Source organism: Salmo trutta, chromosome 38 (assembly GCF_901001165.1).
Source record: "Salmo trutta chromosome 38, fSalTru1.1, whole genome shotgun sequence".
Lineage (NCBI taxonomy): Eukaryota > Metazoa > Chordata > Actinopteri > Salmoniformes > Salmonidae > Salmo > Salmo trutta.
In genome coordinates this window covers 32,423,151-32,446,951 of record NC_042994.1, presented here as the reverse complement: position 1 = coordinate 32,446,951, position 23,801 = coordinate 32,423,151, and the positions used below count along the sequence as shown (strand labels likewise).

Genomic DNA, 23,801 nt, shown 5'->3' with positions numbered 1-23,801 from the left:
TCCTCCTTGCACAAAGGCGGAGGTAGCGGTCCTGCTGCTGGGTTGTTGCCCTCCTACGGCCTCCTCCACGTCTCCTGATGTACTGGCTTGTCTCCTGGTAGCGCCTCCATGCTCTGGACACTACGCTGACAGACACAGCAAACCTTCTTGCCACAGCTCACATTGATGTGCCATCCTGGATGAGCTGCACTACCTGAGCCACTTGTGTGAGTTGTAGACTCCGTCTCATGCTACCACTAGAGTGAAAGCACCGCCAGCATTCAAAAGTGACCAAAACATCAGCCAGGAAGCATAGGAACTGAGAAGTGGTCTGTGGTCCCCACCTTCAGAACCACTCCTTTATTGGGGGTGTCTTGCTAATTGCCTATAATTTCCACCTGTTGTCTATTCCATTTGCACAACAGCATGTGAAATGTATTGTCAATCAGTGTTGCTTCCTAAGTGGACAGTTTAATTTCACATAAGTGTGATTGACTTGGAGTTACATTGTGATGTTTAAGTGTTCCCTTTATTTTTTTGAGCAGTGTACTTTAAGCATATGTTTTCATTTTCAACTCCTCTAACCAAAGCTTATTGTATGGATTTTTTTCCTAATAATAATGTAAAATTAACATCTGTACAGAAAGACTCATGTGAAGGACAAATTACAGAGGAGGAACTGCTTGATGCAATTAAAGCCTTTAAGGATGGGAAAACTCCAGGGCTGGATGGCATACCGGTGGAGGTATATCAAACCTTTTTGATGTACTCAGAGGACCGTTATTAGCATGTTTTAACCACTCCTATATAAATGGTAGATTATCAGACACTCAACAAGAAGGTCTGATTTCAATATTCATTTTCATTGTGTGTAGATTGATGAGGGGAAAAAAACATATTAGAATAAGGCTGTAATGTAACAAAATGTGGAAAAAGTCAAAGGGTCTGAATACTTTCTGAATGCACTGTACTTCCTTTGAATTATATAATAATTTACATTTAGTAATATCCAAATCATACAATGAATAACAGAGGTTTTATACTTGTATTCACACAATCAACACTCGTAAAAAAAAGGGATTAGATTATGTGATTTTAGACATGATTATATCTCGAGATGAAAACACCACAGTAGCTCTCTCTATCTTAGAATAAGGTCATATTTTAACCCAAAATTGTCACTTTTTACCCCAAAAGTGTCATTTGTCATGAAATGTCCTCTTGGATCGCTGAGATTAGAATGTGTACTATCTATTTCATTATTGTAATTATATATATATAAAAATCAGGTATTATGCATTTTACCACAATTTCCACAAAGTACTAATTACCATAACTGTTATAAACATTTCTATATATATTTTTCACATTGCTCTTGTAAAGGTCTGAGTTAAATAACACTGACAATATTTTGTATTTGTATTTAATCAGACTCTTTCCCCAACATGTCCACAGACACTGTGTTTGTACATAATAAATATTATAGTATAATGTAAACTTCAACTAATATACAATTTTTATAATTTATGGACAAACTACAGCAACATACTTTGGGTTTTATTTTAAATAAGTTAGGTTTTTCTAAAGTAAAACAGTATAAAAATGACCCAAGAATTTAATCCAGACGCATTTTGGAGAATTAGGGTTGAAAATGTACAAAATTCAGGCGAAAATAAAATATATTGAAAATAAGACACTTTGCCTAAACTTAGTCCTCAGAATGATAGTTGATTTTTGCAGATGCATCATGGTTATGTAACTACATTTTCTACAGACATGTTTAAAACTGGTTTCATGAGAATCACCCATATAAACAATTTGATTTCATGTGACATAAACAAAAACACAAATTCTCAGTCAAAAACATCAGACAGAACATAGCTCCTCAATTCTCTCGTGTCTTCTCTTGTGTCAGTTCAGTTTGGTTTTGATCAATGCCCTGTTTTATTTCTTTTTGTTGTTGTAAATATTTATATAGTTCGCCAGCATTATTTGTCTACTTGCAAATAAAAAAAACTCTCTCTGGGCAAGAAAAGTTATCAGGTGTGTTTTCCACTGATCGAGAAAATGTCTTTGCACAATGAGAACAGTGGTATGTCTTCTTTCATGCTTATTCAGGTGTCTTAACCAGTTAAATCGCTTTCCCAACTGGGAGCACTGAAAAGTCTTATCCTCTCCTGTGTGTCCTGTCATGCCTATTCAGGGACCCTAACTTAGTAAAACTCTTTCCACACAAGAAGCAGAGGTGAGGCTTCTCTCCTGTGTGTGTGTTCTCCCATGTTTTTTCAGATACCCAAAGTGGGTAAAACTCTTTCCACAGAGGGAGCATTGGTAGGGCTTTTCCCGGGTGTGCGTCCTCTCGTGCTCTTTTAGGTTCCCTGACCGGGTAAAACTCTTTCCACACTGGGAACATTGGAAAGGCTTTTCTTGTGTGTGTGTCCTCTCATGCTCTTTTAGATTCTCTAACCGGGTAAAACTCTTTCCACACTGGGAACATTTGAAAGGTTTTTCTCCCGTGTGTGTCCTTGCATGCCTATTCAGGTCCCCTAACTGGGTAAAACTCTTTCCACACTGGGAGCAGAGGTGAGGCTTCTCTCCTGTGTGTGTTGTCTCATGTTTTTTCAGATACCCTAATTGGGTAAAACTCTTTCCACACAGTGAGCATGGGTAGGGCTTTTCTCGTGTGTGTGTCCTCTCATGCTCTTTTAGGTTCCCTAACCGGGTGAAATTCTTTCCACACTGGGAACATTGGAAAGGCTTTTCTCCTGTGTGTGTCCTTTCATGCCTATTCAGGTCCCCTAACTGGGTAAAACTCTTTCCACACTGGGAGCAGAGGTGAGGCTTCTCTCCCGTGTGTGCTTTCTCATGGTTTTTCAGATGCGCTAAGTAGGTAAAACTCTTTCCACACTGGGAGCAGTGGAAAGGCTTCTGTCCTGTGTGTATTTTCTCATGATCTTTTAGGTTCCCTAACTGGGTGAAACGCTTTCCACACTGAGAGCATTGGAAAGGCTTCTCTCCTGTGTGTATTCTCTCATGATCTTTTAGGCTCCCTAACTGGGTAAAACGCTTTTCACACTGAGAGCATTGGAAAGGCTTCTCTCCTGTGTGTATTCTCTCATGCTCCTTAAGGCTCCCTAACAACCTAAAACTCTTTCCACATTGGGAACAGTGGTAAGGCTTCTCTCCTGAGTGTATTTTCTTATGTCTTTTCAGGCTCGCTAACTGAATAAAATTCTTTCCACACTGGGAACATTGGAAAGGCTCTTCTCCTGTGTGTGCTCTCTCATGCTTTTTTAGGTTCCGTAACTTAGTAAAACTCTTTCCACAGTTGAAGCAGTGGCGTCGTCTCGCTGGTTTGGACGTCTCTGTGTCTGGTTCCTCTGAGAGACTCTTCCCACTGTCAGAGTGAGAGTCTGATCTCTCTCCTGCCAAAGACAAACAGAGTATTTAGTTTAACAGAATATTTAGTTCAACAGAGTATTTAGTTAAACAGAGAGACCTGAATGAAACCTCCACATACATTTTACTTTGACATCTTAGTCGTTTAGAAGACACTGCTAATGCTAATTAATGATGCTAAAAATACTTTAAAAAAACCCCATCAACAGTTATGATATGACTAGAATGACTAATTAGGGGTTCGCAGCGAAGCTCCGATAACATATTGTTATTCTCTTTCTTCTTTTTGAACGTTCCCATTTAAATCCTTCATAAATCCACTCTACAAGGGCCTATCAACTTAAAATATTTTAGGGTCATCAAATCCATTACAATGATGAACCATTTTAAGTTTGGCATTGATATCTTTAAAAAAAATAAGGAAACTATTAACAATTTACTTTTATTTAATGCTAATGATTTAAAATAAATCATTAAACAAATAAACTTCTCATAAACTAAGTCAGATTCACTCCAAATTTGGCCTTTGGACTCATTACATCAGTCTTTAAAGGTTTTGAGAAAAAAATTGGTTGCTGTAAATATGGCCGTACTGTAGCTATAGATGCACGTTACCACATATGCTAATGATAATGCTAATTAATGCTAATGGTAAAAATACTTGAAAAATCTTCTTCTCGTGAACCAGCTATAGATGCACGTTACCACAATTTGCTAATGCTAATGCTAATTAAAGCTAATGCTAAAAATACTTGAAAAATCTTCTTATGAACCACAAGTCAGATTGACTCCAGATTTGGTATATATATATACTCAATTAATTAGCCTCTAATGAATTTGAGAATGATTAGTTACTGCATTCAAAGGCGGACACGCTACACTAGATGGCACCATATCACACCAGGGCTATAGGAATTTAATACGTTTGCTATGTACACTTTATGTACATGTCCTTAGTAGCTGTGTGACTATAAAGTTGCTGCAACCTTAAGATGGCTGCACCAGACCAGTTGGTGGCACTATAGATATCCTTGGCACCAGTGGCACCATAGGAGCAATAACTATTGATCAAGTGGACTTTGTCTCATGCAAATGAAGGTCAGATTTAAATTATGCAGATGAACAATGTGAAATATCATGATTTGTATAATCACATATTGTTTCCCTATTATGGGGGCTGAACGTAGTGAAAAGTGGATAATATATTCAGGAAAATGAGAAAGCAGAAGTCCTGCCTGCTTGTGCAGTCAGCATATCACAGCCGTGAGAGTGTATTGAAGTATTGTGGAATGCTAATGTGGATTTAAAGGGCCTTGTGGTCATGTGGCGGAGCAATTCACGTACCAGGCTGTGATGCTGCCAGGTCAGGACGCTCTCGACGGTACAACCATAGTATTTTGGAGAAGACCCGGGTGAATGCCGAATTTTCTTCAGACGCCTTAAGAATCAGAGGCGCTGTTGCGCCCTCTTAATAAAGACTGGTGGTGTGAGGTTGGCTATGCGGTTGGATTTTAACAAGAGGCAACAACAGATCTTGACTTTTCTTGCCAAGAGAGAGTTTTTTTATTTGCAAGTGGAGGAATAATTCCGGTGACTGTATTTACCCCCAAAAAACTAAATAAAAACAGGGCGTTGATCAAAGACAAACTGACCTGAATAAAAATAAGTAGAGCTCTATGAAAAAAAAACGACTTAAATATGTGACTTGTTTCAGGAAACTAGGCGTATGTCGCTCGTCACTACTTCACAGGAGAGGCATTTGAACGTAAACATACTGTAAATATTTTTATATTCAAAATGAGTTTTTAGGCAGAAATGCCTTCTGGAACATGTGAACTTTCATGTGCCTTAATAACAAATTTGTATACCATCTGTAAATACGAATAAAATTCTTAAATTACGATCCTAGTTGGTTTAGCCAATAGAAAAAGTCATGAAGCTTCCCGCTAGCCATGATTGGCTGAGAATGGATGGGCTGGACATGCCGAGAGATGAGTTCGGATTGGTCTGCCATCTAGCACGCTTCTGTCTATAACATGACCTGCTTAGTATGTGTAGCTAATCCTTTCTAATGCCGGTTTTTGAAAAATATTACAGAGGCCGAGTTTTGAAAATCAGTGGAATGCCCGGTGGAAGCAGATAATCATAGCAAAGGAGACGGAGAAAATTCAGACGTTTGATTGTAAATGCGGAGGGAGTCAAAAAGAGAACACAGAAGGCTGATGTATAAAACACCTCCGGATTACAACTTCAAACTAAGGGCAACCATGGCTAACGCTAGCTGGCTCGCTAGCTAATGTTACGTGTATGATCTGTGTAGAAATATTATTCGTATCTCAGAGCCGCTAACTAAGATTGAACCTAGTTAGTTGGTACACTTTAGTTACTTGTAGATTCATGCAGGGTAGTAACGTTATGAGTTGGGATTATGGTTCACAATCTAAAACAAAGGACTCCACTCTGCAAGTAACCATATCACTGTAGCAATTACACCTTCTGTATCCTGTGCATGTGACAAATACACTTTTATTTTATTTTATATAGCGTGTGTTTACCAGATGCGGTAACACGAACAACAACATGACCTGCACCAAAGTCAAATTATGATATAACATTAGGCCAACAAGACAGTGTCCAAGTTCTAAAATTCTCCGGTAGAATACTCTGCTTTTATTTCGTCATACTCACAGTCATATGCTATTAACTTCTAAATAACTTGCAAATAATGATCTTGTTGCTAGTTTATTTTCCTGTAATAATTAATACAAATGAGCTAAAGTTAAGACGTTGTCAGCTATATGATATGGTCATTATTTGAACTGGCTTATTGTTAGATGGCCAGCTAACTTATTGTTAGATAGCCAGCTAACTTATTGTTAGATAGCCAGCTAACTTATTGTTAGATAGCCAGCTAACTTATTGTTAGATAGCTAACTAACAAACTAGAAACAAACCAAAACATTGTTTAGAAAGTTTGTTTTAGTCGCCTGGTTTGACAGATTGAAATATACTAAATTCATTTTTAAACAGATGGTGTTGGTGTTAAAATACACCAGTTATGCTATTTTGGACCACCAGACTGATGATGTCATGCAGCCTGTCCTTTTTGTGTTTATACTTTTTTTTAAACGACAACAAGTTTGACGTCAGACGACAATAGAATGTTCATGATGTCCCTGTGACAACGGTCTATACACATGTCGATAGACATAGTAGAAACCAGCCTTTAGTCTTGACATCTTTGGTTGTTTACTACACTACCATACTCACTCTGTTTAGCACATGGCCTCACATGTGAATCCTTAAAGAGATGGGTGGAGCTAAAGGCTTAAGAGGGTGTGAACGATGCTGAATGGGTATGGACAAAGACGAGCTCTCCAGTAGTTGTACCAAAACATTCAAGGGGCCATTTTCTCTAAAGTGAGGTTACAAGTTTATCAACTTTCAAAGCAAAATTAATTTCCCATACCATTTTCGTGCTCTGGGTCTCTACTTGACCATGTGACCTAGACACCCCAGACCAACGTTGGATTGATCACAGGGTAGGGACACATATTGCACACCCTTTGGTTTTCCCATAAAGAACTTACACAATTTATATAAATATTTAAAATATGTCTATAGCTCTTCAATCATGTGACCTACCAGCCTTATTTCAACTGTCCATTATTCCTTATATAAGTAGACAAGTTGCCCACCCTTTGGTTTTCTCTCTTTGGTTTTCTCATAGCATTTCAGCAACATTTGTAGAATATATATTTAAGTGATTATATATATATATTAAAAAATAAATTAAAATTCATTAGCTCCTTCACAATGTGACCGAAACACCTCAAACCAACTTAAGGGTTTTCCCATAAAACACTTTCATGTTTTTAGATAAATACTTGAAACTTTCTATAGTATATTATAGCTCTTCAACCATGTGACCTAGCAATCTTCAATGATTGAAGAGTTTGTGCTCCTGTTTTAAGACAGTAACATTACTTACTAGTATTAATCAGATCTCCCGTATCTTCCTCTTCTTGTCCCTCCTCCTCCTCCTCCAACGTGACAGTAATCTCCCCCTCCTCCTCCACTCCAAAAATAGCATCCTCCTCTTTCACTCTGAAATCTTCTTCTTTCACTGTAACTTCTTCCTCTTCTTTCACTGTAACTTCCTCTTTCACTGCAACTTCTTCCTCTTCTTTCACTGTAACAGCCTCACCCTCTACTTCTTGTTTTACTGTGACAGCCTCCTCTTCCTTCTCCTCTTTCACGAGACCCTCTTTCTCTGTCCAGCAGTCCTCTTCTTTAGTAGGGGGGTCGTAGTTTAGTGAGTTCATGGTCGGGGATGTTAACTTGCTAGATATTTAGCATTAGCAAATAGCCAAATGCTACTGCTAACTTAGCTAGCCAGCTACCCAACAAACAACGTAAATATTACATTAAATGGGCAACAAATAGATACGACAGAAGTATGTTTAAAACACACTGAATAATATACACCAAAACAAACTAAAGAGATGTACTGTTTTTGGCTATGAAGGTAGCTGACTACTTGTTATTGTTGAAGAAGCGTCCTCCTGTCCACTAGATTATACGTCACACTGGCAGCATCACCCGAAAGACGCACATCGCCATCTGCTGACTGGAGTTGGTAACGCCGTTGAGGAAAATATTTTCAGACAAAACGTTTATTTTTTATTGATTTAATTGAAGTGTGATATTATGTGGAAACGTACAAAGATAAGCATGTGTTGATTGATTAGTGCAGTGAAAATGTAAATACTATACGACTGCACATCTGCATAAACATTTAAGGCAAATTCATATTAATTAACTTAAACAGATAATATAAAAACGAACAGCTTGGTCTTTACTCCTCCTAAATAGTGTAACAATACATATATGTATACAATTAACGTCCACTAGTGGCTAACACAGTAAAAAACATGAAATTGCATTAATCAAATCCTTTTTACAATCATCAACAGTGTTTTCTCTGCCATGGTGGAAAAATACTGACGGGAACATGCACGAGGTCGTGAACAACAGCTCATTACACCATCTTATCAATGTTGTTATCAGAACAACGTCATCAAATTGTCGGATGCCACGTTCACGTGAACATCGCAAGTCGGACATTTCCAAGTTTCCTAGTTCCGACTGGCATGTGAACGCTTTTATCACAGCCAGAAGGGGGAACCCAGACACATCACGTCGTCTATAAATCTGAAGCATCCATTTAGAATTTAGTATGATGATTAGAGGAAGTCCAGTGGAATGAAGTGGGAGAAGATGGCGCTGGACGAAACTCGGCCGACATGTTGATAATTTTCTCATCTATGAAAAATTCGATCTCAATACAGTTTTCTGTTCACAAAAAATAAAATCTGTTAAGAACAGAGTGCACTAAATTTTGTAAAGTTGACCCTTTCTAAATTATTCAAAATATTGCATTGTTTGGGAGTGCAAGGGTGAATTGAGTTATTGAAAGCACAATTCAGACTAGGCGTTTCCTAATGGAAATATGCAAATACATGCTAAAACACGCCAATAGAATCTCGCTAGTTCGTGCTTGGCTCTGCCCACCTCCTCTGTTCTGTCCACTGTGCTTCATTTGCTGCCATTAGAAACAACAGCAATGATACATCTTGGGTTAGTTATCACTGGGCGCGTTCGAACGGATCACTTTTGTCAAGACATTGACTAACATCACCGCCTTCAAAGTGTGTTGCATTATGGGTATACACAATTTTCCCAAATTTCGAACATAAATAAATGAAATATCCTACTTGCAATAATATAGCTAATGTATTTATCTGGCTGTAATGTTGTGCTCCATGTTAAAGACTACAATGTTTATTGTCTGTAACATTGTTGTAGCCAAACAAATTCAACCATTGTTGATTGTCTAAAATGTAATACAGTACATATTGTAGGTTACACATGGTTATGGTAGGGGATTTCTACACTGCCAATTATAGAGTCAAGAGGTTTATGTAGTAAAATTGGATTCTAGAGTTCAATGTTAAACAGTAGTGGAAAAAGTACCCAAATGTCATAATTGAGTAAAAGTAAAGATACCTTAATAGAAAATGACTCAAGTAAAAGTGAAAGTTACCCATTAAAATACTACTTGAGTAAAAGTCTAAAGTATTTGGTTTTTAAAGACACTTAAGTATCAAAAGTAAATGTAATTGCTCAACTAAGTCAAATTAAAAGTATAAATAATTTCAAATTCCTTATATTAAGCAAACCAGACAGCACCATTTTCTTGTTTTTTTACATTTACGGATAGCCAGGGGAACACTCAGACATAATTTACAAAAGAATGTGTTTAGTGAGTCCGCCAGATCAGAGGCATTAGAGACGACCAGGGACGTTCTCTTGATAAGTGTGTGAATTGGACCATTTTCCTGTCCTGCTAAGCATTCAAAATGTAATGAGTACTTTTGGGTGTCAGGGAAAATGTATGGAGTAAAAAGTACATTATTTTCTTTAGGAATGTAGTGAAGTACAAGTAAAAGTTGTCCAAAATATCAATAGTAAAGTAAAGTACAGATACCCCCCAAAAAACTCCTTAAGTAGTATTTTAATGTATATTTACTTAAGACCACTGATGTTAAATGAATTGTCCTTTAAATTAGTCATTTCACTCAGATATAAAACATTAAGGGCCAGTTTCCAGGACACAGAGCCCAGTCCAGACTAAAAAACCTGTTCTATGTAGAATTTCCATTAAGTTTGCTTTTAAATCCAAGACAACGCTTAATCAGTGTCCAGTAAAAAACACATTTGACCGCTTGTCATATTGTTTACCCAGTAACTAATGTGAACTGATGTACATGTAGTCTAATCCTGTTCTGTACACTGGGTCATATTGTTTACTCAGTAACTAATGTGAACTGATGTACATGTAGTCTAATCCTGTTCTGTACACTGGGTCATATTGTTTACTCAGTAACTAATGTGAACTGATGTACATGTAGTGTAATCCTGTTCTGTACACTGGGTCATATTGTTTACCCAGACATACCCATTGGGTTACCTTCTACCATTCTACACAGACATACCCATTGTGTTAGCTCCCACCATTCTACCCAGACTTTGAGCTTTTTTTATGATCATGTATCAAGATGAAAAAAATTAAAGTAGGCCTATTTCTGAGGAAGATTTCATATAAACTATTTGATTTCAGGTGGCATAAATAAAACACACAAATTAATGGTGGAAAAAATTATTGGAACCATTTCCCTGTTTGACCAATAGGTTTTATGACACCTCCACTGTGGGGCTCTATTGTGTTAGCTCCCAACCATCCAGGCCAGACATACCCATTGTGTTAGCTCCCAACCATCCAGGCCAGACATACCCATTGTGTTAGCTCCCAACCATCCTGGCCAGACATACCCATTTGGTTACCTCCCAACCATCCTGGCCAGACATACCCATTGGGTTAGCTCCCAACCATCCAGGCCAGACATACCCATTGGGTTAGCTCCCAACCATCCTGGCCAGACATACCCATTGGGTTAGCTCCCAACCATCCTGGCCAGACATACCCATTGGGTTACCTCCCAACCCTGGCCAGACATACCCATTGTGTTACCTCCCAACCATCCTGGCCAGACATACCCATTGGGTTAGCTCCCAACCATCCTGGCCAGACATACCCATTGGGTTAGCTCCCAACCATCCTGGCCAGACATACCCATTGTGTTACCTCCCAACCATCCTGGCCAGACATACCCATTGGGTTAGCTCCCAACCATCCTGGCCAGACATACCCATTGGGTTAGCTCCCAACCATCCTGGCCAGACATACCCATTGGGTTAGCTCCCAACCATCCTGGCCAGACATACCCATTGGGTTAGCTCCCAACCATCCTGGCCAGACATACCCATTGTGTTAGCTCCCAACCATCCTGGCCAGACATACCCATTGGGTTACCTCCCAACCATCCTGGCCAGACATACCCATTGTGTTAGCTCCCAACCATCCTGGCCAGACATACCCATTGTGTTAGCTCATACCATCCTGGCCAGACATACCCATTGGGTTACCTCCCAACCATCCTGGCCAGACATACCCATTGTGTTAGCTCCCAACCATCCTGGCCAGACATACCCATTGTGTTACCTCCCAACCATCCTGGCCAGACATACCCATTGGGTTACCTCCCAACCATCCAGGCCAGACATACCCATTGTGTTAGCTCCCAACCATCCTGGCCAGACATACCCATTGGGTTACCTCCCAACCATCCTGGCCAGACATACCCATTGTGTTAGCTCCCAACCATCCTGGCCAGACATACCCATTGGGTTAGCTCCCAACCATCCTCCCCAGACATACCCATTGGGTTACCTCCCAACCATCCTGGCCAGACATACCCATTGGGTTAGCTCCCAACCATCCTGGCCAGACATACCCATTGTGTTACCTCCCAACCATCCTCCCCAGACATACCCATTGGGTTAGCTCCCAACCATCCTGGCCAGACATACCCATTGTGTTACCTCCCAACCATCCTGGCCAGACATACCCATTGGGTTAGCTCCCAACCATCCTGGCCAGACATACCCATTGGGTTACCTCCCAACCATCCTGGCCAGACATACCCATTGTGTTACCTCCCAACCATCCTGGCCAGACATACCCATTGGGTTTGCTCCCAACCATCCTGGCCAGACATACCCATTGGGTTACCTCCCAACCATCCTGGCCAGACATACCCATTGGGTTAGCTCCCAACCATCCTGGCCAGACATACCCATTGGGTTACCTCCCAACCATCCTGGCCAGACATACCCATTGTGTTAGCTCCCAACCATCCTGGCCAGACATACCCATTGGGTTACCTCCCAACCATCCAGGCCAGACATACCCTTTGTGTTAGCTCCCAACCATCCTGGCCAGACATACCCTTTGTGTTAGCTCCCAACCATCCTGGCCAGACATACCCTTTGTGTTAGCTCCCAACCATCCTGGCCAGACATACCCATTGGGTTACCTCCCAACCATCCTGGCCAGACATACCCATTGGGTTAGCTCCCAACCATCCTGGCCAGACATACCCATTGTGTTAGCTCCCAACCATCCTGGCCAGACATACCCATTGTGTTACCTCCCAACCATCCTGGCCAGACATACCCATTGGGTTACCTCCCAACCATCCTGGCCAGACATACCCATTGGGTTACCTCCCAACCCTGGCCAGACATACCCATTGTGTTACCTCCCAACCATCCTGGCCAGACATACCCATTGGGTTACCTCCCAACCATCCTGGCCAGACATACCCATTGTGTTACCTCCCAACCATCCTGGCCAGACATACCCATTGGGTTACCTCCCAACCATCCTGGCCAGACATACCCATTGTGTTACCTCCCAACCATCCTCCCCAGACATACCCATTGGGTTACCTCCCAACCATCCTGGCCAGACATACCCATTGGGTTACCTCCCAACCATCCTGGCCAGACATACCCATTGTGTTAGCTCCCAACCATCCTGGCCAGACATACCCATTGGGTTACCTCCCAACCATCCTGGCCAGACATACCCATTGTGTTACCTCCCAACCATCCTGGCCAGACATACCCATTGGGTTACCTCCCAACCATCCTGGCCAGACATACCCATTGTGTTAGCTCCCAACCATCCTGGCCAGACATACCCATTGGGTTAGCTCCCAACCATCCTGGCCAGACATACCCATTGGGTTAGCTCCCAACCATCCTGGCCAGACATACCCATTGGGTTACCTCCCAACCCTGGCCAGACATACCCATTGGGTTACCTCCCAACCATCCTACCAAGTCTTTAAACTATTTGTTAATGATCATGTTTCAAGACGAGAAAAACTAAAACATTTGTATTTTATTATTCTTTTTTAGTATGATTTCATATAAATAATTTGATTTCATGAACAAAAACACAAATTACCAGTCAAAAACATAAGTTACAACACAGCCTCTCTATTCTCATGTGATGTCAGGTCCTCTGATCAGGAACATTTCCACAATGAGAAAAGTAGAAAGGATTACCTACAGAAAGTGTTATTTCATGTGAATTCAGGTTCTCTAACTGATTAAAACTCTTTCTACAGTGGGAACAGTGGTAGGGCTTCTCTTCTCGGTGTAGGGCCCTATAAAATCTGTTATTCTTTTTGCCTGCTTCTGTTGAGTTTTCCCCCCAAATTTCATTTTCTCCGTTTTGTTTTTCCAGGTTTCACGTATTCTTTCAGGTTTTTGCTCTCAAAAATCATGCTTTCTTTAATACATAACCTGCAACATTGGATGTTCTAAGTCCACAACAATAGGTAAACCACATTAGGAGAACACTTTTGAGGTCTGGAAAAAATAAGAGAAATTTCCATTTCAGTGCACCCCTAGCAAGTGGCTGTTCTTTCCACCTTGGAAAGAGAGTTGGGCCTTTTCAGGGCACTCTTGTAAGAATCTGATTGTCCAAAATGGTTCTGACAAGTCTTATGCTGTTGTCCTTCTTTGTAGTTGTCCTGGGGTCCAGTGGCTTGTTGGGTCGTCCTGAACAGAACTACAGAGTTTATTTTCCTTCCATTCGCTCTTGAAGATGCTTCTTTGAAGATAGGCTAGCCAGCCGTGTCGATGGTTCCCCAGTGGGGCAATGAGAGTAGCGTAATTCAGATGGTTTGAGCAGAGTAGTAGAAGGGTCCTACTTAGATTCGCTTTCGACGATACTTTAGTTAGGACAGCTAATCAGCCATACCAGTGATTGTCCGCAATGGTGAGTTTATCGTCTCTAACCCTCGTGTTGAAATTCAAAGTTTAAACCACTTTAAACGTGCAGCTGCAGCTTCACGTTTTTCTGGTCTGGTATGTTAATTTCTAACCCATCATTTATAAAGTTTGTTCCAAAGGGGTGTTGAGGATCAGCGTGGCAGATGTGTTGTTACCTACCCTTATAACCTGGGGGAGGCCCATCAGGAAGTCCAGGATCCAGTTGCAAAGCGAGGTGTTTATTCCCAAGGTCCTTAGCTTAGTGATGAGCTTTGAGGGCACTATGGTGTTGAACGCTGAGCTGTAGTTAATGAATAGCATTCTCACATAGGTGTTCCTTTTGTCCAAGTAGGAAAGGGCAGTGTGGAGTGCAATGGAGATTGCATCATCTGTGGGGCTGTATGCAAATTGGAGTGGGTCTAGGGTTTCTGGGATAATGGTGTTGATGTGAGCCATGACCAGCCTTTCAAAGCACTTCATGGCTACAGACGTGAGTGCTATGGGTCGGTAGTCATTTAGGCAAGTTACCTTAGTTTTCTTGGGCACAGGCAATATGGTGGTCTGCTTAAAACATGTTGGTATTACAGACTCAGACAGGCAGAGGTTGAAAATGTCAGTGAAGACACTTGCCAGTTGGTCAGTGCATGGTCGCAGTACACGTCCTGGTAATCCGTCTGGCCCTGCAACCTTGTGAATGTTAACCTGTTTAAAGGTCTTACATCGGTTCGGGGAGAGTGTGATCACACAGTCTTCCGGAACAGCTGGTGCTCTCATGCATGTTTCAGTGTTATTTGCCTCGAAGCGAGCATAGAAGTAGTTTAGCTCGTCTAGTAGGCTTGTGTCACTGGGCAGCTCTCGGCTGTGCTTCCCTTTGTAGTCTGTAATGGTTTGCAAGCACTGCCACATCCAAAGAGCGTCAGAGGCGGTGTAGCACGATTCGATCATAGTATTGACGCTTTGCCTGGGGTTATATCCTTCCTGTTTGGCCCTGTCCGGGGGTATCATCGGATGGGGCCACAGTGTCTCCTGACCCCTCCTGTCTCAGCCTCCAGTATTTATGCAGCAGTAGTTTATGTGTCGGGGGGCTAGGGTCAGTCTGTTATATCTGGAGTATTTCTCCTGTCTTATCCGGTGTCCTGTGTGAATTTAAGTATATTATCTCTCTCTCTCTCTCTCTCTCTCTCTCTCTCTCTCTCAGGACCTGAGCCTTAGGACCATGCCTCAGGACTACCTGGCATGATGACTCCTTGCTGTCCCCAGTCCACCTGGCCGTGCTGCTGCTCCAGTTTCAACTGTTCTGCCTGCGGCTATGGAACCCTGACCTGTTCACCGGACGTGCTACCTGTCCCAGACCTGCTGTTTTCAACTCTCTAGAGACAGCAGGAGCGGTAGAGATACTCTCAATGATCGGCTATGAAAAGCCAACTGACATTTACTCTTGAGGTGCTGACTTGTTGCACCCTCGACAACTACTGTGATTATTGTTATTTGACCATGCTGGTCATTTATGAACATTTGAACATCTTGGCCATGTTCTGTTATAATCTCCACCCGGCACAGCCAGAAGAGGACTGGCCACCCCTCATAGCCTGGTTCCTCTCTAGGTTTCTTCCTGGGTTTTGGCCTTTTTAGGGAGTTTTTCCTAGCCACCATGCTTCTACACCTGCATTACTTGCTGTTTGGGTTTTAGGCTGAGTTTCTGTACAGCACTTTGAGATATCAGCTGATGTAAGAAGGGCTATATAAATAAATTAGATTTGATGGTTCGTCGGAGTGCATAGCGGGATTTCTTATAAGCTTCCGGGTTAGAGTCCCACTCCCTGAAAGCGGCAGCTCTAGCCTTTAGCTCAGTGCGGATGTTGCCTGTAATCCATGGCTTCTGGTTGGGGTATGTACGTACGGTCACTCTGGGTACGACATCATCAATGCACTTATTGATGAAGCCAGTGACTGATGTGGTGTACTCCTCAATGCCATCGGAGGAATCCCGTAACATATTCCAGTCTGTGTTAGCAAAACTGTCCTGTAGCTTAGCATCTGCTTCTTTTGACCACTTTTTTATTGATCAAGTCACTTGTGCTTCCTGCTTTCATTTTTGCTTGTAAGCAGGAATCAGGAGGATAGAATTACGGTCAGATTTGCCAAATGGAGGGTGAGGGAGAGCTTTGTATGCGTCTCTGTGTGTGGAGTAAAGGTGTTTTTTTCCCCTCTGGTTGCACATTTAACATGCTGATAGAAATTAGGTAAAACTGATTTAAGTTTCCCTGCATTAAAGTCCCCGGGTACTAGGAGCGCCGCCTCTGGGTGAGTGTTTTCTTGTTTGCTTATGGCGGAATGCAGCTCATTCAGTGCTGTCTTAGTGCCAGGCTCTGACTGTGGTGGCATGTAAACAGCTATGAAAAATACAGATGAAAACTTTCTAGGTAGATAGTGTGGTCTACAGCTTATCATGAGATGATCTACCTCAGGCGAGCAATAGCTCGAGACTTCCTTAGATTTTGTGCACCAGCTGTTATTTACAAAAATACATAGTCGCCGCCCCTTGTCTTACCAGACGCCACTGTTTTATCCTGATGGTGCAGCATATAACCAGCCAGCTGTATGTTGATAGTGTCGTCGTTCAGCCACAACTCCATGAAGCATAAGCTATTACAGTTTTGAATGTCCCGTTGGTAGTTTAATCTTCCGCGTAGGTCATTTATTTTATTGTCCAAAGATTGCACGTTTGCTAGCAGAATGGAAGGAAGTAAAGGTTTATTCAATCACCTACAAATTCTCAGAAGGCAGCCCGCCCTCCGGCCCCACTTGTGCAAAGTTACGTAAAACAATTATTAAAACAATTATCTTATACCTTCTCAAATCACACCCCTCTCTAAACAAAAACACTTTAATAATTTTTCATGCACAGATGGACACTTCACACATATAGTGGGTATACTTTCCAAGTTACAGTATTTCCTTTATAACATTTTTAATGACATCACAAAATAACAATTACATTAGTTTTCTTTAGATCGCCTCTGACCATTCCCCACGTTCTATGTCATAAATATTGTTCCCATATTCACTTTTTAACATGTTAGAGAATCGGCGGGAAAAGCCTGTTGAAACAAAGGACATTCCTTTGGTGAATCTGGGAGAGGGAGACCTGAATCTTCTCCCCTTGATTTACAACAGGATGTGAGTTGTTGATCCCCAATAGCTCTTTCCTATCCCCTTTCTGCGGGTCAAAGGGGGTCTGATTGAAGTTATTAATTGCAAACCTGATCTGACCTATTTGGATTCTCGTGGACAGTCATGACACTCTTCAGAAAGTTGCAGGAAATATGATTTACTGAAGCATTCTGTTCATCTCATGATGAACGTGGGCAAATTAATACATTCTCAATACATTTAGTTGATTCCCTACTAAGCTCAAAACATTTTAGAATATTGTTGAATTCCGTTTTATTTTCTGGATTCTGTGATTTCATCCGTTTTCTCTGTATCGCAGATTTTATAGGCCCCTATCTGTGTGTCCACTCATGTGAATCCAGACTCCCTAACCAGGTAAAAGTCTTTCCACATTGGGAGCAGTGGAAAGGCTTTTCTCCAGAGTGTATTCTTTTATGTATTTTCAGGTTAACTAACATGGTAAAACACTCTCCACTGTAGGGAGATAAGGCTTTGTTCTCAACTATCTTCATACCATCTATTTGAGAGAACCCTTCACCACACTAAGAACATTGGAAAAGCTTTTCTCCTGTGTGTATTCTCTTATGCTCTTTTAGGTACCGTAACTTAACATAACTCTTTCCACATTGGGAGCATTGGAAAGGTTTTTCTCCTGTGTGTGTTCTCTCGTGAGCTTTAAGGTCCCCTGATCGTGAAAATCTCTTTTCACATTGGGAGCAGTGATAAGGCTTTTCTCCCGTGTGTGTCCACTCATGCTCTTTTAAGTTCCCTAACCGGGTAAAACTCTTTCCACAGTGGGAACAGTGATAAGGCTTTTCTCCAGAGTGTAGTTTCTCATGACTCTTCAGGTTAACTAACCAGCTAAAACTCTTTCCACACTGAGAACATTGGAAAGGCTTTTCTCCTGTGTGTGTCCTCTCGTGCCGTTTTAGGTACCCTAACCAGCTAAAACTCTTTCCACAGTGGGAGCAGTGATGTCGTTTGGCTGGTTTGGGCGTCTCTGGTTCTGGTTTCGCTGAAGAACTCTTCCCGCAGACGGAGTGAGAATCTGGTCTCTCTCCTGCCAAAGACAGAGTATTTAGTTAAATACTAAAACAGAAACCTGAATGAAACCTCCACATGATAAAATGGTCTTCTTATGAGGTTTAATCCAGACTAGATCCCTCAATAAAAGAGCAGATGGTATACATCCAAAAGTCAAGTGCAGTTGAGTTTTGTTAGCCCCCTGCGTAAATACATGTCAGAATCACCTTTGGTAGTGATTACAGTTGTGAGTCTCTAAGAGCTTTCCACACCTGGATTGTACAACATTTGCCCATTATTATTTTCGAAATTCTTCAAGCTCTGTCAAATTGGTTGTTGATCATTGCTAGACAACCACTTTCAGGTCTTGCTATAGATTTTCAAGCAGATTTAAGTCAAAACTGTAACTTGGCCACTTGGGAATATTCACTGTCTTTCTTGGTAAGAAACTCCATTGTAGATTTGGCCTTGTGTTGTAGGTTATTGTCCTGCTGAAAGGTGAATTCATCTCCCAGTGTCTGGTGGAAACCAGGTTTTCCTCGAAGATATTTATCCTGAAAAATTCCCCAGTCCTTAAGGATGACAAGCATACCCACAACATTATACAGCCACTACTATGCTTGAAAATATGGACAGTTGTACTCAGTAATGTGTTGTATTGGATTTGAACTAAACATAACACTTTGTATTCAGGATAAAAAAGTGAATTGCTTTGCCAAATGTTTTGCATTTTTACTTTAGTGCATTGTTGCAAACAGGATGATTGTTTTGGAATATTTTTCTTTTCACTCTGTCAATTAGTTTAGTATTGTAGAGTAACTACAATGTTGTTGATCCATCCTCAGTTCTTCTATCAGAGTCATTAAACTCTGGAACTGTTTGAAAGTCACCATTGGCCTCATGGTGAAATCCCTGAGCGGTTTCCTTCCTCTCTGGCAACTGAGTTAGGAAGGACGCCTGTGTCTTTGTAGTGGCTGGGTGTATTGATACGCCATCCAAAGTGTAATTAATAACTTCACCATGCTCAAAAGGGTATTCAATGTCATTTCTTTTGTAATTGTTTTAGGGGCTGTAGGGCTGTCCGACTAAAAGAAAATATCTTGGTCGACCGAAAGTCCTCTGTTCTTTCGCCCAATCGTAAAACTTGTATATCTAAAAACATCTGTTTTTGCTTTGTCATTAAGGGGTTATTGTGTTTAGATTGATTAACCTCTCTGTGGTATGTGGGACGCTACCGTCCCACCTGCGGGACACACTATTCAACAGCCAGTGAAATTGCAGGGCGCCAAATTCAAAACAACAAAAATCTCATAATTCAAATTTCTCAAACAGACAACTATTATATCCCATTTTAAAGATACACTTCTTGTTAATCCAACCACATTGTCCGATTTCAAAAAGGCTTTACGGCGAAAGCATAGCATTACAGGCATCCTCTATTTGAAGGATTTAATCATTTGCAATTATGTCTACTTATGATAAGGTAAAATGTTTATGTTTCTGTCTCCATATATGGTAAATATCCAACGCAAAAAACATCTACATTTAAATGGTATTAATATTAATTTGCATATATTTCCATTAATTCCCATATATTCACGTTAATTCCCACGGAAAGTTTCCACCTCTGAATATTCCCAAAAATGTGCAACTCTAGTAGCAACACAACATAACAACAACACAACACAACATGGTAGCAGCACAAAACATGGTACAAACATTATTGGACACAGACAACAGCACAAAGGGCAAGAAGGTAGAGACAACAATACATCACTGACTTACTGGTGTTCTTCCATGCCGTCCATGGGAGGGGTGCGTCACTTGAGTAGGTTGAGCCACTGACGTGGTCTTCCTGTCTGGGTTGGCGCCCCCCCCTTGGGTTGTGCCGTGGCGGACATCTTTGTGGGCTATACTCGGCCTTGTCTTCGGACGGTAAGTTGGTGGTTGTAGATATCCCTCTAGTGGTGTGGGGGCTGTGCTTTGGCAAAGTGGGTGGGGTTATATCCTGCCTGTTTGGCCCTGTCCGGGGGTATCATCGGATGGGGCCACAGTGTCTTCTGATCCCTCCTGTCTCAGCCTCCAGTATTTATGCTGCAGTAGTTTATGTGTCGGGGGGCTAGGGTCAGTCTGTTACATCTGGAGTATTCTCTTGTCTTATCCGGTGTCCTGTGTGAATGTAAATATGCTCTCTCTAATTCTCTCTTTCTTTCTTTCTTTCTTTCTCTCGGAGGACCTGAGCCCTAGGACTACCTGGCATGATGACTCCTTGCTGTCCCCAGTCCACCTGGCCATGCTGCTGCTCCAGTTTCAACTGTTCTGCCTGCGGCTACGGAACCCTGACCTGTTCACCGGACGTGCTTGTTGCACCCTCGACAATTACTATGATTATTATTATTTGACCATGCTGGTCATTTACGAACATTTTAACATCTTGACCATGTTCTGTTATAATATCCACCCGGCACAGCCAGAAGAGGACTGGCCACCCCTCATAGCCTGGTTCCTCTCTAGGTTTCTTCCTAGGTTTTTGGCCTTTCTCAGGAGTTTTTCCTAGGGAGTTTTTCCCAGCCACCGTGCTTCTTTCACATGCATTGCTTGCTGTTTGGGGTTTTAGGCTGGGTTTCTGTACAGCACTTTGAGATTTCAGCTGATGTACGAAGGGCTATATAAATACATTTGATTTGATTTGATTTGATTTGATTTGATCTCGCAAAGCAGCCACAACTGTCAGTAAGAGTGTCCATGTAGCTTAACGGTGAGTTTCAAAAGCATGATACTGTTTTGATGATACGGTTTTGATGTGATTTTCGATTGCATTTTCATTCAGTGGTTAGAGGGACAATAGAGCCCTGAGTACCAGGCCATTAGGACCTGATGGAGGGTCAATAGAGCCCAGAGTACCAGGCCATTAGGACCTGATGGAGGGACAATAGAGCCCTGAGTACCAGACCATTAGGACCTGATGGAAGGACAATAGAGCCCTGAGTACTAGGCCATTAGGACCTGATGGAGGGACAATAGAGCCCTGAGTACCAGGCCATTAGTACCTGATGGAGGGACAATAGAGCCCTGAGTACCAGGCCATTAGGACCTGATGGAGGGACAATAGAGCCCTGAGTACCCAGCCATTAGGACCTGATGGAGGGAAAATAGAGCCCTGATTACCTGACCATTAGCGACCTGATGGAGGGATAATAGAGCCCTGAGTAACAGACCATTAGCGACCTGATGGAGGGATAATAGAGCCCTGAGTACCAGACCATTTGCGACCTGATGGAGGGGCAATAAAGCCCTGAGTACCAGGCCATTAGGACCTGATGGAAGGACAATAGAGCCCTGAGTTCCAGACTATTAGCGACCTGATGGAGGGACAATAGAGCCCTGAGTACCAGGCCATTAGGACCTGATGGAGGGACAATAGAGCCCTGATTACCTGACCATTAGCGACCTGATGGAGGGATAATAGAGCCCTGAGTACCAGGCCATTAGGACCTGATGGAGGGACAATAGAGCCCTGAGTGCCAGTCCATTAGGACCTGATGGAGGGACAATACAGCACTGAGTACCAGACCATTAGCGACCTGATGGAGGGACAATAGAGCCCTGAGTGCCAGTCCATTAGGACCTGATGGAGGGACAATACAGCACTGAGTACCAGACCATTAGCGACCTGATGGAGGGACAAGAGACCTGATGGTAGTTAGCAAGTTGAATACTACCAATGCATGTCCAGAGTGCATAAGAGGTGTTTACCAGTGACTCAGCAGTCATGTGGAATTTGACTATGGTCATGACTCATAACTGCCGGTGTGGTGGCAATACGGTCACCACAACAACAGCCCTGCTCACAAGACTGATTTGTCCAAATTCTTATGACACCTTCAAAATGGGCGGGACTAGATACATAAAAGGACTTTCATTTCTAAACAGTTAAACAGATATGAAAATCCCCCCCCCCCCAAAAAAAACATTCTGTACTGTCACCTCATAAAACATTTCAGCTCAAATCCAAAATGCTGGAGTATAGAGCCAAATTAAACGGTTTAGCTTCACTGTCATAATAGATAGGGTATTGTCACTGAAGGATGGGTTTGAAGAAATGGAACGACTCAAATTCATAGACAGAGCGATGAAGCCAAGAACTGACCATCCATGATATAAACATTATAGTTTTAACCATCTTTTTGACAATTACATCGTTTACACACAATGGAGTAAAACAAGCTTATATTTTTGGTTCCTGGTGGAGGTAGGACAGTTGAACTAAACTCATTCGAGATTTATAAGTTATTTTCTCCAATAAATGATGGCTAAGGCTCTATATCATTAATTCAAAAGTCCCAAAATGTATGTACAAATCGCAGATTGCCCCTTTAACAATTCTTACAGCACTGAACAACATATTTTTTAAAAAGGGATACTTTGCCCTTTATCTCCCCCCAGAGTCAGAGGAATTTAAGGATAACTTTTTAATCTCTGTGTGCAGTTTGAAAAAAAAGTTGCTAACTAGAATTAGCTCAATGACTGGAGGTCTATAGAAAGTCATGCTAACAGATACCCATAGACTTCCAGTTATTGCGCTAATGCTAATTATCATTGGCTAACAAAAACTACATCTAACGTCCTTCATACTGGACACAGAGACATAAAAACAGTATCCATGAGCTCATCGGACTCTGGGGTTAGTAAACAAAGGGCCTCGTTGCCAAAATCCCAAAGTATCCATTTGAGTCTAGAAATTCAGTGGAATGGCCCCTTTGGCTTTAAAACCACACATAAGTTCAACAACTGCAGAGTTTGTGCCCCTGTTATAAAGATAATACTCACTGGTGTTAATCAGATCTTCAGGCTCCTCCTCCTCTCCTAAAACGTCTTCCTCCTTCTCTTTCAATGTGATAGCCTCCTCTTCCTCCTTTTTCATTCTGAAAGCATCTACCTCCTCTTCTTCCACTGTGACAGCCTCTATCTCCTCTTCCACTCCAAAAGGTTATTTCACTGTAACATCCTCCTCTTCTTTCAATGTGATAGCCTCCTCTTCCTCCCTTTTCATTCTGAAAGCTTCTTCCTCTCCTTTCACTGTAATAGGCTTCTCTTCTTCTTCTTCTTCTTTTACGACAATGTTCAGCCCCTCAGAGTCTTTCTCCATCCAGCAGACCTCCTGTTCTTTAGAAGCGGGGGAGGATATTTGTGAGCTCATGGTCGGGATGTTAGCATTAGCCTAGTGCTAGGTTAGGTTCAGTATTATCAATCTTAACAAATGTGTATATTGAACGAGCAAATTACGTTAAAGTTAACTAGTAGATACAAGATTGTGTTTAAAAACACTGAGATCAATATACATAAAAATGGTCTAAAGAGCTTAATTGTTTCAGTTTTATGTTGGTTATTTTGGAGTCTGAAGCAGTCTTGTTGTTGAAGCTTTTTGTGGCGTGCAAGAAGCCCATCTAAACGACGCATATCGCCATCTGCTGACT

The 23,801-nt window shown here is 41.7% G+C and overlaps 1 protein-coding gene and 1 long non-coding RNA gene across 2 annotated transcripts; both read right to left on the bottom strand.

The window, feature by feature from the left end:
• Positions 1–1,442: 1,442 nt before the first annotated feature.
• On the bottom strand, positions 1,443–7,961 carry LOC115178670 (gastrula zinc finger protein XlCGF26.1-like). The gene is made up of 3 exons (XM_029739941.1): positions 7,506–7,961; positions 7,370–7,418; positions 1,443–3,404 (listed from the first exon to the last, which is right to left on the bottom strand). The coding sequence occupies exons 1-3, from the start codon at positions 7,701–7,703 to the stop codon at positions 2,188–2,190; spliced, it is 1,464 nt and encodes a 487-aa protein (XP_029595801.1). The 5' UTR covers positions 7,704–7,961; the 3' UTR covers positions 1,443–2,187.
• An 8,903-nt stretch (positions 7,962–16,864) lies between these two features.
• On the bottom strand, positions 16,865–23,194 carry LOC115178674 (uncharacterized). The gene is made up of 2 exons (XR_003872659.1): positions 23,155–23,194; positions 16,865–18,361 (listed from the first exon to the last, which is right to left on the bottom strand). It is a non-coding gene; the product is annotated as an uncharacterized LOC115178674 (long non-coding RNA).
• Between the last annotated feature and the right edge of the window lie 607 nt (positions 23,195–23,801).

Bases quoted from the DNA above. Each gene is read 5' to 3' on its own strand.
- LOC115178670 (XM_029739941.1), bottom strand. From the start codon at position 7,703: ATGAACTCACTAAACTACGACCCCCCTACTAAAGAAGAGGACTGCTGG. The intron at 7,419-7,505 runs GTGAAAGAAGAA...ACGTTGGAGGAG, and splicing joins AAGAAGAGGAAGAAGTTACA to GAGGAGGAGGGACAAGAAGA. The intron at 3,405-7,369 runs GTAAGTAATGTT...TGTCTTTGGCAG, and splicing joins GGGAGATCTGATTAATACTA to GAGAGAGATCAGACTCTCAC.